Consider the following 18,803-nt stretch of genomic DNA (forward strand, 5'->3'; position numbering starts at 1 on the left):
GTCAGAGCGTTTAGTCACAACCCCTGGAAAACGAGAAGTGAGCTTGACAAACAGGAGTGAGATCAGGAAAGAAAAGAGAAGAAATAAAACCCTGTCAATATGTGAAAGACATCCTGTTCCTTCCCAGTGACCCAAAACACTGAGGTTTGCTACTCCAGAACACCACAAAGGGAACACTCCCGAGGAGCAGCTCATGGGACTGGCACTGCCCCAGCTCCATCCCTCCTGAATGCCCAGGGAACCAGGGTTGGAACCCTCCTGAAGCACAGACAGACCCCCCAGAGGAGGGACAGCTGGAGGAGCCAGGCCCTGAACTGGGCAGAGCAGGAAAACTGAGATCCCATCCACCCTTCCTTCCTCCATCACACAAGATAATTGGGAAACCAGTTTAAAAATCGTGGCTATTTTTAAGTGTTCTAATTGTAATCAACAAATCTCACCAGGACTGGGGGGGGGAAAGGCAATTAGACCAGATCCTGTGTTGACACAGGCCTGTGATTACAGGTGCAGAGATCCCTGTAACCCAGGGAAGAGAACCCTCTCTTCTCCCACAAATCCCTTTCCAGAGCAAGACCCTGAAGCTTCACAACAGTGGGAAGTTGGGTCAAAAAACTAAAACTATTTTGCCAAGGTAGAAGCCACACGCTGGGCCACGGGTGACCTGCACTGTGGTCAGAGGGACCCAGACAGAACCAGGACCTGTTTTTGGCACTGCTGTGGGTGACACAGCACAACAGCAGTTCCAGCTCTACGAGCTGAGTACAGGCTGCCCTAAATAAAGCACATCCCCCCCGCCTCCATCCGCACTTGTGACCAGTGGCCTTTTTAATATATTTTTTCTTTCCTTTTTTTTTTTCTTTCCACTTTTTACTCAACTGGCCCCCGTGTTTACAGCTCGCTACAGCACAAATCCTTATTTCATGTCACCCACTGGCCCAAGCTGTCCCCACTCACTGTTTCTCCTAGACAAGTTAATAAGATGGAAGGCTCCCCGGAGGCCTCGAGCCAGCGAACATTATCACTTGGAAGCAAGGCAGAAATACTGACACATCGGAAATGACTTCAAGCCTATTAATTACCCTTTCTTCTCTGGCAGATCTTTGAGAGAGAGCTTGACAAATTGAAAGGCAGAAGAAGAGAGCATCCTCCCTGCCCCAGGAGCCCCCACCCACGCCAACAACAACAAAACACCCCGTCACCCCCCCAAAAAAAATAATTATTTGCTTTGTTACCAATTAGTTCATCAAAAATTAGCTGAGACAGAGGCTGCCTGTTAGTGACAGATCTCCCCTTCCTCTCTGTATTCCCATTTCCAGAGGCAGGATGCTCTGTGCTGGTGCAGCCCCACGGAACACAGGCACATGGAGCATCGGCACAACTCTCCCACCCATCAGGGGACACGGAAAATGCTTCTGCACTGGGAAAGTGAGGCTCAGTTTGGAGCTCCCGTTACCCAATGTCAATAATCTCCAGTAATATGATCCAAGCTGGTGCTCCAGACGCACTGTAAAACCCCTGTGAATACCCCTTAGCCCCTTCTGCCCCTCCCTCAAAATGTATTTTCAAATCCTGGCTGGCATAATTGATCCTAATTATTATAAGCATTAGATATTAAATGCATTCCTACATGCAACGTGGCTTCAACTGCAGGCTTTCAGCAAAGTCTATTGTATAAATAAATGACTGGATTTCTTATTCAAGAGCTTCAGATGTGACAGTATTAATTCTGATGCAAAGTAGCCACGCAAGTCGAGATAAAGTCACTACCTGCCACTACGGCTTTATTTTTAAGGTGATTTTCATAATTTCTCATTTAAAAAAAAAAAAACAACTTCCAAAATAACTCGAACAAAAAAAATCTTCGAGCCATTACCTGGAAAACTATCATTAAATCAATTGTTCATTTTTTATTAGTATCATTGTAATTAAAGGGAATCATATTTCAAAAACATCTCTTCAACAGCACTTATCAAACCCCATCCCTGCAGCCTATCAATTAGGATTACAATAACCTCGCTCCCTTGTTGCCTTTGCCATTAGCATTTTGATTGAATGGCTGTTGAGAAGTGACTGGTACCAGAAGATTGTGTTCACAAAGTAACGTTTCTTTATTCGCTTCCATTGAAGCTTGTCTCGTTGTCTCCAGTTCCTACTCAAAAGAGACAAGACAGTTCCAAAAGCAGTAATTTTGATGCAGGATTATTTTTTTTCCCCCTCTTTCAGAGAGGTGAGATAGATTGGGTTAGGCTGGACACAAATGCTATTAAATCACTTGACAGCAGATTTGGGGGCTGCTCTCAGCTCTGACCCGGACACAGTCCAACACCACAAACTCCCAGGGAGGTGTCACGGCCCGATAACCACAACCCCAACAGCCGGGAACACCCAAACAGGGCTCTGCAAACAGCCTTTCCAGAGAGTCAATAATAATAATAATAATAATAATAATAATTAATATTGCATTAACTACTTGGGGAAGTTTCTGGCTATGTTTACTGATAACAGATAGATGTAAAAGGCAACGATTTATTGGCCAACACTTGCACTTGGGGAGGCAGCAGAGCTCTCCAGCCGCAATCGCGCCGCTAACGAAGGGCAGATCGGTAACGAACGTCATTATGGAGGGGAAATGGATGCATTTGGCCAGAGTCATGAATTATAACAACGAGAGTTCATTAAATCTACTACATTAAAATAAAAACGACCTGCCATGTCAGACAGTTCTATTTACTGATATTTCCCCCCTTGCTGATGCCTCCCCCCGATAAATCACATTCTGCAGCACGACCAACAGTTATCCAAAAACATTTCAATTACTTGGACGTGCTGGAAACTCAAGAGATGTTTGGTCAGGCCACAAAAACATCCCAATCCCAAGGTTCACTCTGACAGCTTCAAGGGGAAAACAAAGCAACCCAGCACTGAGACACCCTCCAGCCTCCCCTCAATGGGCTCCCTCCCGGCACAGCAATGAGGACTGTCATTGGATTAAGAAGGAATTTAGCAGGGAAGAAAGACAGGGAAACATTCAGTGACCACTGGCATCGCTGGAACGGGGCTGGTACCAAAGCCTGTTAACACATCCACCCCTGCAAAGGTGTTCCCCACATCACCACAGGGGTGACAGGGCTGGGGGGTCCCTAATGACTCAAAGGCTGTCGCTGAGTGAGGAGAGGACCCAGCTGTGGAGGGCAGAGGCTGGTCCTGGTGTGCTTCCTGCCCTTCCTCAGCCTCCTCCATCCCAGCCCAGCTCCTGCACTCCTCGGGAAGGCTCTCCAAAGCCCCTCTCCTCTCCTCTCCTCTCCTCTCTCCTCCAGCAGCTCCATCTCCGCTGGCAGCCAGCCAGGAGCGTGCAACGGTGCCAGGTAGCAATTTCATTTTTTTAAAATGCTCTTATCAAAGATTTAAGGTGAAAGATAAGAAGAGCACACTACATCATCATAAAGGAAACATTGTATAAGGCATAGTATTTTCCAAATCAAAACAGTTATCAAAATGAAAAGGTATGAATATAAAAACAAATGGAGCCCGCGCTGGGGGAGAGGAGGGGAGGGAGAGCCAGGTTGGGGGGAACTGATCAAATTTCAGGTTTTCTTGACAAGTCTCAATGCCTGTGAAGAATGGGAGCAGCAACACTTCCACTGTCATTTTAAACCAGAAATAAAATGTCAGGTACGTTTACAGTGAGCATGTACACACAGAGCTATACACACACACACTTATTTATATGCCTTTTCATATAAATAGATCTATAAATATAGATACATATTTTTCATACCATTACCCAGGGCTGTTGGGTGCTTTTATCAAAGTCATCTGACCTGGAAAGCATCTGTTGTTAATACCACTGTTTTATTATTTATCAAATCCATTTCTTCATAGAATGACTAATTTCATACCCACAGCTGCTCCCATCTTCCCTCTGCAGCTGCTCCTTCCCTGGGCAGCCAGGCAGGTTTGCAGCCCACCTCCACCTCCCAGCAGCCTCCTGCTGCTCCCAAACCCTCCCGAAACACGGGGCCGGGTACGGAGCCAACGCTCTGCGCTCCTGCCCTGCCAGGGACGGAGCAGAACGAAGCCAAACAGGCAGGAGAAAACTTGTGGGATATCACTGGGAGCTGGGGGGAACAGGCTGCTTATCTGCAAGGAAACAAGTCCCACACTTCTGCAAGCTCTCCTGCTCCTGAGGGAAGCCAGCACTCCACTCCTGGGATGGGCTGGCACCGAGAGCAGAGAGCGAGCCAGAGGGAATCCAGCTCACAGAGACAGAAATGGCAAAACCCAGGCCCCCTCCAATACCTTACAGTGATTTTAGCTCATCTGAGCTTTCTGTGAGCTCACAAGGGAGTATTTGTTGCCACAACACAGCGTATTCTCCTGCCAGGCTTCTCCCTACGGATCCTGCCCTAATTTCCAGCGCGCTGCCGAACACGTGTGTTCACGTGTGACTCGTGCAACAGAAAAGGAGGGAGACTTCCATCATCAGGGCACTGCTGAGACTGAAGTCAACCTCACAACTCCCAAATTACTTATACTGGGGCCAGCAATGGTCCCATGGTTCTGTGGTCAAAGGGCAAGGCAAGGACCCAGACCTGGATCCATGCTCAGTGTTCCCATCCTCGCATCTGACCTGGGATTCACTGGGACAACGAAGGGCTCCATTCCCTACACAACTGAAAAGGGGTTTGCAATCACTCACAGGAGGGCTCAGGAGGGTTAGTGGTACTAGATCTGTTTGCTCCTGGTCTCCTTCCACAGTGGACAATTCAGGAAGCCGTTGGTACTGGAAGGTGTTTCAAAATGGGGAACAATCTGTGAATTATTACTCTACTTGAAGGTACCTTTCTGGTCCAGAAAACACTCAATAAATTAGAAAGATAAACCCCACAACCCAAATGTGCCGACCTGCAGTTTTCTGAAAGAAGCTGTTTTTCAACTTATTCTATCGGATCTGGCGGAAAAAAGTGCCAGATGTTCTTACTTCAGCTTATATATACCAAAAACACACAGAATAAGCAAAATCACGCCTTACCAGGGCATATTAATCAAACTAATTAAAGAAATCTTTCATTTCCACCCCCCCTGACAAGCCCTCCTTCAGCAGCAGTGGCTCAGAGGTTTTGCCTCACAAAAAGGGCCCTGGGAGCAATTCCTGCTCCCCAGAGTGGGGCCGGGTCAGACACACACTGGAGCACCCACAGCTCGGATCAGCATCCCCACCTGAACCACCAACACTTCAAAATAAATGCCTGGAAACCACAATCCCAGCCAGGGATGTGAGGAGGGAGAGACGGCGCAGCAGAGCCAAGGGAGGGCTCAGGGGTAAGAGCTTCGTTACCAGCGTTATTTGTGTAACCTACATTTCTGCTGAATCTCAAGATTTTGGAGACAGGGGATGTGTTATCTGTTTAAACAGATCACCAGGAGGCTTTACATGTGGCAATGACCTTGTAAAATTAAGGGATTCAGCAGCATCCGGGGCCCCGGCACAGCGACTCACTCCAGGGTGACAAACCAGCCCCCTTTGTGCAGCATCCTCCTCACCTTCACTACAAGTGCTCCAAAAGCTTTATCATCAAACCCCACACACAAAAAAAGCAGAGATCTACGAAAAACAAAAGCCCCCCCCGTGCACACTGGAGAGGACTCGCCCAGTCTGCTCCCAGCAATCCACTGGGAAAAGGAACCAACACACCAGGGAGCGACAGCGACAGCGTTTCTCTGTTTTCATATCACATTTTTGGGCTGCCTGCGAGGAGCTGCCTGTTTTTTTCAAGGTCACCACGCTGATTTTAATTCTGCCTGTTGTATGCAGACTGCCTGGCTATGGAAATGTTGCATTTTGTTCTCCTCCCGTTTCTGCCTTCCCTCAATTAACATTTCCAAACAGTCCCACAAGACTTGGAGCACTCCCTGCTAATCACTTCACTCTTGCACTGGGGAAGCAAAAGGGGTTTGGTTTCATCAGCTAAGTAGATTCATAAGCAAGAACTTATTCACGGCTTTTAGGGTTTCTTTCTGTTCAGAGATCATCAGGATTTGTGCTAATTTATCTGTCACTCAAGCTGGCTGTCGGCAGTGACAGTGAGATGGCAAACTGAGCTCGTATTAAAATGACCTCACTCTCCTCAGCACAGCTTCAGCCAGGCAGACGACGTGGTGTCTCTAATACAAGCTCATCCCAGCAGAGCTCACACTCCCCCACACTTCTGCAAGTGTAACAGAGTTATTATAATCATTTTAAAAAAGTCCTTAAATATTTGCACACTTTAATATTTGCACACCCTCCCTTTCTGTTTCCTGAAGAACCTTGCAGTGATCAGAGTGGCTCTGCTGATTTCCTCTGCCCTCTCCAGTACTGCTGTGGTTTAATTGCATTGTTATTGATGCTCTTCAGGACTAAGTGAATGGGGAGATTTTTCTTTTTAAGACAGAGACCATTAACTGCAGTTCCACAGGAAGGAAATGCCCCATTCCTGCTCGTGGTCCTGCCCTGGATGCCACACAGACACCTGTGAGATCAGCACTGCCCTCTTCCATCTCTGTGTCTCTGCTTTCCCACCCAAGGCACCAGGATATCAGCCTCTGTGATCTGCAAAATCATCCTTTACCGTGCCCCAGAAAGCTCAACTGCTGTTTGTAAAGCTATTTAATACCCCCTGTGTACAGGTGCCACAGAAAACACGTGGGACTGAGCCCTTCAGTCAACGTCTGCTCTTGTTACAACCTGTACCAGGGCTAATCGAGGAGGTTGGAGAAATCCAGGGCAGAGAGGTCTGGCTGTGCAGGGCTCTCCCTCTGGGAACAGGGAATTAAGTGATTTCTTTACACACGCTGGCGATGAAGACAAGATACAAATGAGTTTACAAACAGACTGTCCTTTGCAACGTACTTTTAAGTTGATATTTCATGTAAAGTCTGTGTAACTAGAGATTCCAAACTAATTGCTCTGCTGTGTTTGCAGCCTTTACCGGAGGTTGGAGGGATTTTTTTTTTCCTAATTAGTATTATTATTGAAATTTGTTTGTAAAACAGGAAAATAAAAATGCCAATCCCTCTCCTGAGTGCTGCTGCAAGCTGAGCCTCTCCCCTTCTTCAGAGAAAGCACTCACAGACATCTCTTCCTCGGGTGCATCCCGTCCAGGGCAGCTGCTCCCTCCGTCTCCTGCTCTGGATGCAATTTTCATTAGGGGTATAAAATTAAGCAATAAGGTCTGACAGACAGTACAGAGCCGGGCAATTATTCCAAGCCTCAGGTGGCATTATCCAGCGTGAGGCCGGGGGCAGGATGACTGTAACCACCCGAGACGTTCCATAATCGCCTGGAAAAGCGTGGCCAGGAGCCTGATTTGCTGTTCCAGCCCCCGGAGCCCCCTGGGACACGGGGCCCACACCGGCCTGGCCCCTTTATTTTACACTTCATGTCAGGTGCCCGCGCGGCAGCGACAGGCGCCAGCCAGGAAATTAAAAGACAAGGGAGATGGATCCAAGAATTGGCAGCTTTTCCTTTTCGTTTGGTGTTTATTAACACTGGGGCAGGGAGTGGCACGGAGCTGGGAGAGCCTGGGGCCATGGGCACGGCACCCTGGGAAAGCCACGGCCCCGGAACGGTGTCACCCTGTCCCAGGGGCGAGAGCCTACGGGGGAAAAACTGGTGCCAAACAGGAAACTGTTGGGAAGTGGCCACCCAGCCCCAAAAGCAGCTCTTCCTGTGCTCCAGCTCATCAGCCACAGCGATCCCAACTCTCTCTCTGGTTCCACCGGGATGGAGGAGAGCTGGTGTGACACAGAGCAGAGATGTCAATGTTTCTCTGCGGCGTTGGAGCCATTAATGTGTTTAGGACATGAATATTTATAAGCAGGGATGTAATATTAAAAACATACACATATAAAATATTAACGTGGCACATGTCACCGCTGCAATCCAAACAGACAGGTGTGACTGATGGCGTGCACTGATAGGCCTGTAAATGGCAAATAATATTAACTAATGAATCTTTGCAGCCCTCATGCGAAGTTTAGAAGCAAATATTTGCTTAAAAATCGCTCTAAACCTCTTTTGTGCAGCTACTGTTCCCCCCCAAGTACTCTGGAGAAAATAAACACTCCTCAGCTCTGTCATCAAGGGTTAAATCTCTCCTCCTTGCCAAGCCTGGGTCCCTGGGAGGAATCTCACAGTGAGGGAACGGTGTGGAGCCGCTTCCCGCAAAACAACCACACTCTCTGGAGTCCCATTTATGAAGTGATACAGCTGACAGGGGAATAAAAGCCCGTCTCATCTCGGAAAGCAATAACAATAACACTGCCTCCATTTATAGCTTATGTCACATTTTCCATCCAAAGCCCTTAAAGCACTTTATGCTCAAAAAAAACCATCAAGACCGTGCCTGTGGATGCTTCCCCAAAATCTACGGGTCAAACCTGCTGGAGCAGCTCTCCCTTAGCCCCATCCTCCTAAAAGCACAACTCTGTGAGAAGAGGGAAGGCTCCCTCTGAGCTGTTTGAACGATGTTCAGTGCCATCACCAGGCTTTTGCCAAGAAAAGCCACGCTCAAAATGACCAAATTAGGTAATTATTTCTATATATTTTAACTACTCTTTACTCAAAACTGCCTGGGGATGTATTTTTAAATGCACACGACCTTGCCTGGCTTGAGGAAGATGGCGATAAACAAATAATTGTAGCTACTTAATTATATTTATATCTCATCTATAAAAATGTCAATTATAACTTCAGAGATCAGCTCCAGAACTGAGGTTTTGGCAGCTGGACAAAACACAAAAGGCTATTTTTCTCCTCAGAAAAGCCTCCTCCTTTGCCAAGGCACAGCCAATATCTCACTAACAGCATCACTCCTGTCTCTTCCAATAAACACAACCATTATGCCAACTGCTTCCACCTGGACAATCATGCACTGAAATCTGCTGCACGGACACAGAGCAGACATGAAGCTCGACCCTCACCGTCCTCCTCGAGAGTGGAGCCAGTGGGAAGGACGGGAGAGCCCTTGTCCTCCTGGTTTTGGTGGGATGGGGGGCACAAAACTTTCAGTCAGAGTTCTGAGGATTCAGATCAAACCCCAGCCTTGGGCACACCAGTGTCTGTGATGCCACGGGAGGGTGCCAGCAGCCTCCTCGTGTCCTACTCGAGGGCATGGTGGGCACCCCCCTGGAACAGGCTGGTTGGAGACCCAAAGGGGTGCTCACCCACCATCTGCCTGGGGCACCCTCCTCACAGGCACAGGGAAACCACGACAACTCTGCAACAACTGCAAAACCTGAGTAATCCCAAAGCTCTGTCGCAACCAGCGCCCGTCCTCGGGAGATGCTTCAACCCCTCACATGGAGGATGATGCCTGTATCCGGCAGACAGCCTGCTGTTCCTTAATTCTGTTTAGTTTTAAGATTAAAGAAGTCCAAATCACACGCTGTCAACTTCCCTCCTCTCTCTGCTGCCATCCCGAGCCGTGCAAGAGGGTTAATTGATATGAAAATAACTCTGGGGGCTGGACAGCTCTGAAAAACATATAGTATCACACTCAATACCTGCAATTACAGCTTGGGGGATTCAATCACTCAAAATCTTGGGCTTTTTGCAAGTCTAAGACGTGGGGCTGTGGTGATGCAGGTCCTGGACAGCTTCTGGGGTGGCTGATGGCTGCAGGCACACACCAACAAGAGATGCTGGTGGGGAGCAGCCAGGGCTGGGACCGAGAGCATCCCACTGAGATATGGAACCAAGCCCCTTCCAGTGCCTAAAGGGGCTCCAAGAGAGTTGGAGAGGGACTTTGGACAAGGGGGAATGGCTTCCTGCTGCCAGAGGGCAACGTTAGATGGGATATTGGGAAGAAATTTTCCCCTGTGGGTGAGGCCCTGGCACAGGTTGCCCAGAGAAGCTGCGGCTGCCCCATCCCTGGAAGTGTCCAAAAGTCAGGTTGGATGGAGCTCTGAGCAACCTGGTCTATGGGAGGTGTCCCTGCCCATGACAGGGGCTTGGAATATGATTATCTTTTGAAGTCTCTTCCAACCCAAACCGTTCTATGCTGAACAGTGGCAGAAAGGGGAGGAAGGAGAGCTGCTCAACTGATTTATCAGGGGATACTGATAAATATACTGATACTCCGTTCTCCTTTCCACAAAACAAGCAGCCTGGAAGGGCTGAGCCCGCTCCTTCACCCCTCAAGTTCACAGACTTTGATCTAACCCTCCTTTCCTCCCTCTTTTTCCTCAAGCAGCCCACTGTGTCCAGTATTTTTTTCCTGCTTTGCTGGAAACAACACCCCAGGCTCTGCCCTGCCAGGCCCAAGGGCACAGCACCCGCCCCGGCTCCACGGCACATTGATAAGCTCCCTGGAGCTCCCCTCCATAATGAAGTTAGAAGGACATCATCATCCTGCCAGGCTCCCTCCACCCCCAAAGATCAATAACTAATGCTGAACTCCAGATTTTATCTGCACTTTGCAAGGGTAACAAAATCACACCGCCCTCTTTTTCTTTTTTTTTCCTCCTCCTTTCCAATTACTGAATCCTTTCAAGATTGACCAGTAATTTTCAGCTCTATGAAATTTTAGGCAGTGAAGAAAGCGATGAAAGTGATCTGCCAGAATGTTGGGAGAACTTTTGTGTGTGGTTTTCAGAGAAGTGCAGAAGTACAGTAACAGGGTACAGAAACAGAGGATCATCAGCACTTTCTTTCCAAGAAGAAATGGCATCTTTACCAAACTGACTCAGGGATACTTGTCTTCCAAGTGCAGGTTCTTTGCATTCCCACTGTCACAGCTCAGTGGCCGAGCCAGGAGAACCCTTGGAAGGAGATATCCCAGTGATTCGAGGCACTGCTTTGCCTACAATACTCCAAAAATTAACCACCCCTTCAGTTAAATACTCCCACATTTTGCACCCTGCCTTTAATATGGCTGAACAGATCAGCATGAAACACAACAGCTCTTATTTTCCTTGTTTTCTTATTTTCCTTCGAGAACATCCAGGAACAGACACTAAAAAAGATGGCAGCAGAGGCACAGCCCAGCCAGCCTGAAGGCATTTTATAGAATCATAGAATTGTCAAGGTTGGAAAAGATCATCAAGCCCATCACAGAGGCAAAGTGCTCCATCCAAGGCATGAAATTTTATTTTGGGTAGGGTTTTCAAGCAAGGGTGAGCAGTTATGAAAAAACCCCTCTGCCTGGTTCAATCCCTGCATTTCCACCAACCAGTGCTGGTCCTGCGTGTGCAGGCAAGTTACACACTCCCCAAACACACACCAGGAGCAACACACACGTGCCAGAATTATGTCAACAAACCCTCTCAATTTGCTTGCAAGGAAATCTCTCTCGCCTTCTAGCAGTGAATTTTAATCCTTTTCCCCTCCCATGCCCAGGATGATTATTCCAGGCATAGACTAACGACGGCAAACCACAGCGGATATTTTATCTGCCATTTCTCTTTCCCGTGGCTAATTTGAAGATACAGATTGCAACCCACAAGTGGTTTTAAGGATTGCCATTAACACTGTTGCTGCACAGTGCAGCATTTTAAACGTGCTTCCAACACAATCAGAACGTCGCAATTTGTAAAATCTGGGGTGATTTTATCGAAGATCGAGGCTTCATCACCACAGCCCTGAGCCAGTTCATTAGCCTGATTAGCCGTAGCTACCTGTGCAGAGCAGGAAAAAATGACAGAAAAGACTGGATAAATTCAAGTGTGAAGATCAAGAGGACTCTTACTCTGCCTTTTACACTCGATTCCTCTTTCCACCCGTACTTGGCAGAGGTAAAGACTCAGAGCTCAGACCTTTCTGCCCCTCGGCACCATCCAGGCTTCACCCACTCACAGGAATTCTGGCTAATCCCAGCAAACGAGCAGCATTGTCCTTCAACCAGCAGTGGGTAAGCCTGTTCCCTGGGATACAGCCTCCCAAACAGAGCTGAGATTCCTGGGGGCCAGAGAACTCCCTTCTTTGCCAGGAGTGGGGAGGGAGGCTCAAGCAAGTGGGACAGACCCAGGTATGGAGTCTAACTGTGGAGGAGCACGGGGGGGTGTGGGTAACATCACCTCCACCCAAGGGCATTCTGGAGCCTGCTTTTGGTCTTTTGGGGCTCTTAGTTCCTCCCCCCCTAGTTCTCATGCAGAGCTTATACTAGGATGCCACTGTGGATCAAAATGTCATGGCTTTCATGCAGGAAAAACAGACTATAAAAAAAAATTAGCCAACAAAATAAATCCACAGAATTTCTGGGGGGGGGGAAAAGATGATGTTGCCTCTCATTTTCAACAGACAGGGGTGGAAAAAGCCATTTGTGGAAAAACCAAAAGGTTTCATGGCAAGTAAGGTGCCCCCCACACCTGCAGCCCTCAACTTCAGCAGTTACAGACCTTTCCTCCAGGTAAGTCAGTGAAAAGGTGCTTTGGGAAGAGGAATCCGTCCTCTGGGGCTCATTACCCACGTTCACACCTGATCCCAGGGTCCCTGGCACACTGCTCCAGCCTCCCCTCCGAGCACAGAAACGCTGAACCAGGGCTGTCAGAGCAGAGCTCAGCACCAGCAGAGCACAGACACCAACATTCCCGGTGCCCTCCCGCCTTGGGAAGTGCTTACAGCAGCACAGAGCCACTGGCTGGGGACAGAGCAGGGGTCACCTTGAGGAAGGTGGGGAGAGAGAAGCATCCTGCCTGCAGGGAGCACAGGAAGGACTCACACACCACTGCTCTGCTTTGATGCCCCTGCAGAGCCTCCTGCTCACCCCAGCACTGCAGCCTGGTCAGGGCAGGCACAAGGTGTTAAAAGAGAACACCAGTGGGCTGGAACAGGGCTTGGGCAGGCACAGCCAAGTGGGAACCAAACTCCAGGATTTGGGACACTTCAGCAAATGGAAACTGTGCCTGTCTCAGGCCAAACCTGCTGAGTGTGTCCCTGGCTGGGACCAGAGCCCTGCCCAAACCAAAACTCCAGCTTTTAAACGCAATAAACAAGGTGCCAAGATCCTGAATGGAGAAGGGTATTTATGGCCTGGTTAAGGGTGGTTTTTGCACAGATGGGTGGAAAATTCCCTGGATATAAAAGGAAGTTGCCATGGGTTGAACTTTCCAAACTACATAAAAGTTTTGAACAGATCCCTTTTACACAGATGGGCACTGGCTGTTCACACACCTCCCCTGGCTCCAACGAGCTTATCTTCCTAAGCAAGTCTTTTGCTCGCTGGGGCTGCATTTTCCAGGGTATTACAATCCCTGACTTCAGAGAGGGATCAGTGCCTGGGAGGGAGGGAATGCTATCCCAGAGGCTTGCCTGGCTCACTCAGCCATCCACACAAACTGAGGTTCTTGTCACAGCAAATCTCAGAGCCGTGAGTGGCTCAGACAGAGCCAGGGGTCAGGTCTCATGACCCTGTGCTGACACAAAGGTGAGGCACCTCCCTGGGCTGCCCCCATCTCCCCTTCCCAGGGCTCCCATCCTTCCCACCCTCTGGCAGCCTCCCCAAACCACTCAGAGCAGCCTCAGAGAGCCACCAGATCGCTCCAGAGCCCCCCAAAGAGGTTGGAGTGTGAGAGGCCACGGGTAGAGCTGGCACTGCCGTCAGCGCCGTCGCACAGGGGCAGGAGCCAAACACACCATGCTGAAAACCAACCTCGGTCAGAGAGGGGGGAACAGGGCCCTGGAGCCTGTCCCCAGAGCAGCTCTTGGTGCTGCTGTGAGAGCCCAGGCACATTCCCTGCTCCCAGGGGGATGCAGTGCTGCTGGTGCTGGCTGCGGCGGGAACGCGAGCGGCTCCCCGAGAGATGGAGCAGCATCATTTATTTCCACTGAAAGGAATGGCCATAACAGTGGAAAATAACCCTCAGCTCGTTCTCACAGAACTGTACGAGCGATGATGAAACCTCATCTCTCTCGTGAAATATGTGGAGGGAAATTCCTGGAGATCCTGCTTGTTCTGAGCTACGCCACCGGAGGACGAGCAGTCCTCACTCAGCTCCGGGACTCCAGCACGCCTGAAATCCCAGCAAAGGGGTTATCACCTTCATTTCCTGGTGTTTCAGCTCAACTGGCCTTATGCCCAGCTTAACTAATGCCAGTCACCTCAGTACAAACCCACTGCTTCCCAGCAGCCTCAGCACAACCAGCTCCATGGGCTTTACCCTCTCCAGGGAGCCTGACAATGGTCCCCCCAAAGAGAAGTCATTGGACTGAGCAGAAAAGTCATTTCTAACAAGAAAATCCACGTGCATGGGGCATTCCATGCCAACCAGCCCTTCCTCTGCAACCTCCAGGATGGAAGAATTTAGCACCATGGATTTAGCCACCAAATCACCACGTTGACACTGATTTTTGGCTGTTCTCTCTTACCTCTATGCCTGTTGGTCGTCTTGTCAAACATTAGCATGGCGTCCTCCACCTGCAAGACAAAGAGGGGAGATTTGTGCTTTAACACACTGCTGAGGGCTGGGACACACGACACACACACACCAGGACGGGGGGCACGGGCAGGAGCAGCCCCCATGGAGCAGATCTCCCTGATTTCAGCCACTCAGCTCCTTGTTTTGGAAACCTGGTGCTTTCACCCCCCATCCCGGCTGACATCTAATCCTAAAGCAGAAAAGTGAACGCTAAAAGTGACCACCCTAAAAAGCCAAATATCTGAGGAGTTCTTCCATCTCACACCGATCCCTGGCTGTGCCTCATTTCCCTTTTGTAGGGAGATAAGGAAGGGCCCAGAGAGGAACTGTGGATACAAATCAAGCCCACGACTTCTCCAAAACAGTCACTGTCTTGGCTGAGAGCTAGGAGGTTAGAAAGAGGTATGAGCAAGGTAAAATCTGGTCAGCCAAGGAAGGTATTCAGAGGTTTTCAAAAGGACTTTTGAAAAGCTGGAGGAAAGAGGGGAGAGGGAGGAGGGAGAAAGTTTAATTCGCATCAGGCTCGGCATTTCCACTTCAGAAGAGAGATGACTGATGAAACGTATTGAAGTGCAACCAAATTGCTTTCAACTTTCATTAGGATTTGCATGATTTATTCCACCTCCATTTAATCTGTGCAGCCACACCTAAAATTTTACACTTATTGCAGGAGGATGTTGTGCTGGGGTTGATTTCCCAGCATTATCACACTTGGAGCTGTTGCTCTGAGGCTGCAGGAGAGGGGGCAGGTGGGTCCCACGCACCACCAGACACGTCCTGGGCAAGCTCTGAGAAGAAATTACAGACTTGCAATTCCCTGTTGTAAACTCAAGGCTCATGAAAACCTGTAACCACTCAACTGCAGAAGGTGTTGCAGGAAGGGAGAAGATCTTTAAGGAAAAGGTTTTATCCTTTACAAGAATCCACTCCTTGCCTGGGGGATGGGTTTGGGATTTTTTTGTTTGCTTGTTTGGGGGTTTTTGATTTTTTTTTTCCCCCACCAGTAATTTTTAGGTACTTACTTGTGTTTATATTCTGGCTTTCTATAAATCATTTGTTTTAGCTAAGTGAATTACAATGCAGTTACACACTCTGCTCACCTCACACAGTGCCACCAAAGGGTCCACCTGTCCCCCCAGACTTCCTCTTAGGCAGGGGACAAACATTCAGCCTGTGACTGTGCAAAATTACCATCTCAGCCTTGGCTGGGCAGAGAGAGTTTGGGAAGGTGGTAAAAACAAAGTCTGAACTTCTCTTAACTACAGGACAGAAATATTTTCCAGGAAACAGTGCAAAGATACAGCGCAGCAAAACCTCACATGACGCCTAAAATTCATCTGAAAACCTGTCTCTGGTTAACTTGTTCTTAACTTTTCAGTCAGAATGACTTTCAAAAAAAGTGTTAGTGATGGACTGAGGGGGTGCAGAACAGCAGATCTCCAGATCCCCATCACGACTGAGACCTAAAGACGCTGACGCACTGAAAAATCCAAAGCACATTAAGCACGGAGCCGCTTGTCCCTCTGTCTGTCTTCCCTCTGAGGAGGAAAACTCACCAGGATGAGCAATCCCAGGAGGGAGATAAGGGCTGTGCTGCCCTTCACCCTGCCACCGCTGCTTATCTCTGCTCCACGGCTACGTTTGCTCAGCAATCTTTATTTTTCATTCTCACACGTCCTGGCCTCGCTGGAACCAAAAATTACATGTTGCACCTCCTGCTGTTTCCTGGGGCATCGCAGCTCCAGCGCCTGGACCTGGTGTGTGCCGCCCACCCCCTGTCCCCACTCCATCACTGCTGCAAAAAGGTTTAACCTGGGACTCTTTTCTGCCTTGAATCCCATCCCAGAGCCCAGAGAGCTCCTGGATTACCGGGAGCAGAGACCCAGCAGCCAAGGGAGGTTCCATGTCCCCCGACCAAGAGGCTGCTGCTGTGTGCAGGCTCTCCAGGCTGGACCCACACTGAAAGGGCTGTCCTGCCACCTCCTCCTGAGAGGACATTACTGGGGACTTCCAAAAAGGCTGCTGTGCTGGTGTCAGAAGGATAAGACTTGTGAGATGAGGCTGTGACTGCCCTCACTGCAGCATGGTTGTGTCTCAGCCCAAGGTCTCCCAACCCCTTGGGCTCAGCTGCAGCAACACGACTTGAACCTCTTGTGCAGCCACATCCTGCTCCTCCAAGGGCTGCCAGGGCAGAGGAGGGACTGGTCCTGGCACCAGGACTGAGCACTGAAGGGTGAGGAGCTCTGGGTGCAGCTCCTGGCCACACTGGGATCTGCAGTTCCAGTCCCTTCTCCCACCTGTCCAATGCAACCCATCCAACCCATCTCCCCCAACCCATCCAACCCATCTCCCCCAACCCATCCAATCCATCTCCCCCAACCCATCCAACCCATGTCCCCCACAGACACAACAGGTCCTTTGGGCAAACACCACTTTGTGCCATGTGTACCAAGGAATGATGATCTTGGCAGAGATCTTTTTTATGCAAATAAACCCCTATTAGCAGTAACCAGCGCAGGCTGCATGGGCTAACCCTGCATGGGCTAACCCTGCAGGTTTCCAGGTGCTGGTTGGGACCCTGGGGAGCACAGGAATCCCAGAGCAGGCACTTCACCCCTCCAGCACCAGTCCCTACTCCTGGGATCAGGCCCGGGCAGCAGCCCCCTGCAAAAGGGTCAGCCCTGCCAGCCCACAGACGAAACCTGCACGGGGGAAGCGGCTCTGCAGCCGAGTTCAGACGTGGCCCGTGTGTGCCTTGAAGAAAAAATAATCAGTGGGGTGTTCTTTGAGCCAGCTGGTGCCCTTTCAACAATGTCTAATTGGTTATCTTTTCTCTTTCCTAAGGTCAGAACATTTTATCTCCCTCTCTGCCCTTTCTGAGCTTACCCCACCCTGCGTTATTTTTTAGGGCAGCCATTGTGGCAGAAGAATAGCCTCTTTCCTCCATAGTCCAGTGACACAATGAGACTTCTTGAAACCTCCTGAATAGATAAAGTGCGGCGGCAAAGGGAAAATTCTATTAACGCTTTGCAAAATAAAACATCTGAGAGCTGGTTAGACAAGCAGGAGAAGAAAAATCAATATGGAGAGGGCAGCGTGCTTAGAAAAACTTTTCACCAGTCGCAAAAAGGTGGAGAGGGTATGGGAGGGGTGGGGGGGGGGAAGAAACTTATTAATGCAGAAAACCCATCAATGGTATGGAAATCTGGCAGAACAGCAAGAACTCAAACTAGAAGAATTTGAATATACAAAGGGCTGAATAGAATGAGCAAACCACACTGCCTCACACACACAGCCCCGTTTCTCACGGTTCTCTGTGAAGCAAACACAAGCGGCTTGTTCAAGTTTTCATCAAGGAGAAATAAGGGACACAGTCAAGGTAACCGGCAGTAAACCCTGTAGTAAGCAAATTGATCCCTGTTTCAGGGGAAGGGAAAAAAAACAAGCCACGGCTGAAACTCAAGTGCATTCAGGAGCTGTGGCTGCCCGAGTTAACCCCCTCCTCCAACCCCACGCTCCCTCGCCCGCCCAGAATTTTAAAGATGCTCAACTGCAAAGTTTTCCGGGTCTCAGCTCAAAACACGCAGCTCACATCTTGCTTACAAAAGAAAAGGAAGGTTTTTCCAGACCCTGGGTCAGCCCATTCCTGGGGCACAGTAAATCCAGCCCCCAGCAAAGCCCTGGATTCCCCAGGGCAGGGGTGGGAGGCTGAGCCACCTCCACCCAGCACCCAAAACCTCAATCTGTTTTAGATGTAATATGGCTTGATATGGAGGCTTAAAGGAGCTGCTTAATCTGGACTAATTCTGGCCATGAAGCGAGAGTGTGTTACAAAATGAACAGTCTTAGCACTTGTGGTAAATAAAGAGAAGAAAACAAAGCCCTCCCAGCGAACACCGGTTACAAATGGACACTTCAGCCCCCCAGACTCCCCTGTCCCAGCACAGCCCATACATACAGCCAATGCAGACCCAGTTTCTTACATAAAGCCCAACTAATGGGCTTCAGTTTATTTAACTTCTTTTTTTTTTTCCAATCCACTTGGGGCTCTGAGAAAAGGAAGGGCTCTACCACTTCATTACTCACTGCCTGGAAGGAGGAATAGGGGAGAATAGGAGGATAGAAAAAAAAACCTGGAGGAGCCAAAGGCTTTAATAATCCTAACAGTTCTCAGGGTTATTTAAAATATGCCCAACCACTTCACAAAAGGCTCCACGGAGATAAATGTATTTGATTTTCTTCCACTTTAATGGAGGCATACATTTAAAGCAACAAAACCAGGGTGACCTAAATAAAATGACTATTAATTGTGCTCAGAAAGGCTCTGAATTTAATGCAAGTGATCTAGCCCAGCACAGGAGCACACAGCATTCTCCAGTCATAGTTCCCACTTTCCTCTTTGGGAT

At 49.1% G+C, this 18,803-nt stretch overlaps 1 protein-coding gene across 16 annotated transcripts in view; it reads right to left on the reverse strand.

Moving 5' to 3' along the window:
* Positions 1-18,803, reverse strand: part of MSI2 (musashi RNA binding protein 2) — a 221,624-nt gene that overhangs the window by 74,048 nt on the left and 128,773 nt on the right. For all 16 annotated transcript variants that reach the window (XR_003536759.1, XR_003536758.1, XR_003536757.1 and 13 more), the window contains exon 7: positions 14,348-14,396. Coding sequence is in view for 11 of the 16 variants with exons in the window: in XM_027698817.1 (XP_027554618.1) it covers positions 14,348-14,396 (49 nt within the window). In the remaining 5 variants the exon portion in view is untranslated. The remainder of the gene's footprint in view (positions 1-14,347; positions 14,397-18,803) is intronic.

This window comes from Neopelma chrysocephalum, unplaced genomic scaffold (genome assembly GCF_003984885.1).
Source record: "Neopelma chrysocephalum unplaced genomic scaffold, ASM398488v2 Primary Assembly neopelma1_132, whole genome shotgun sequence".
Classification (NCBI taxonomy): Eukaryota; Metazoa; Chordata; class Aves; order Passeriformes; family Pipridae; genus Neopelma; species Neopelma chrysocephalum.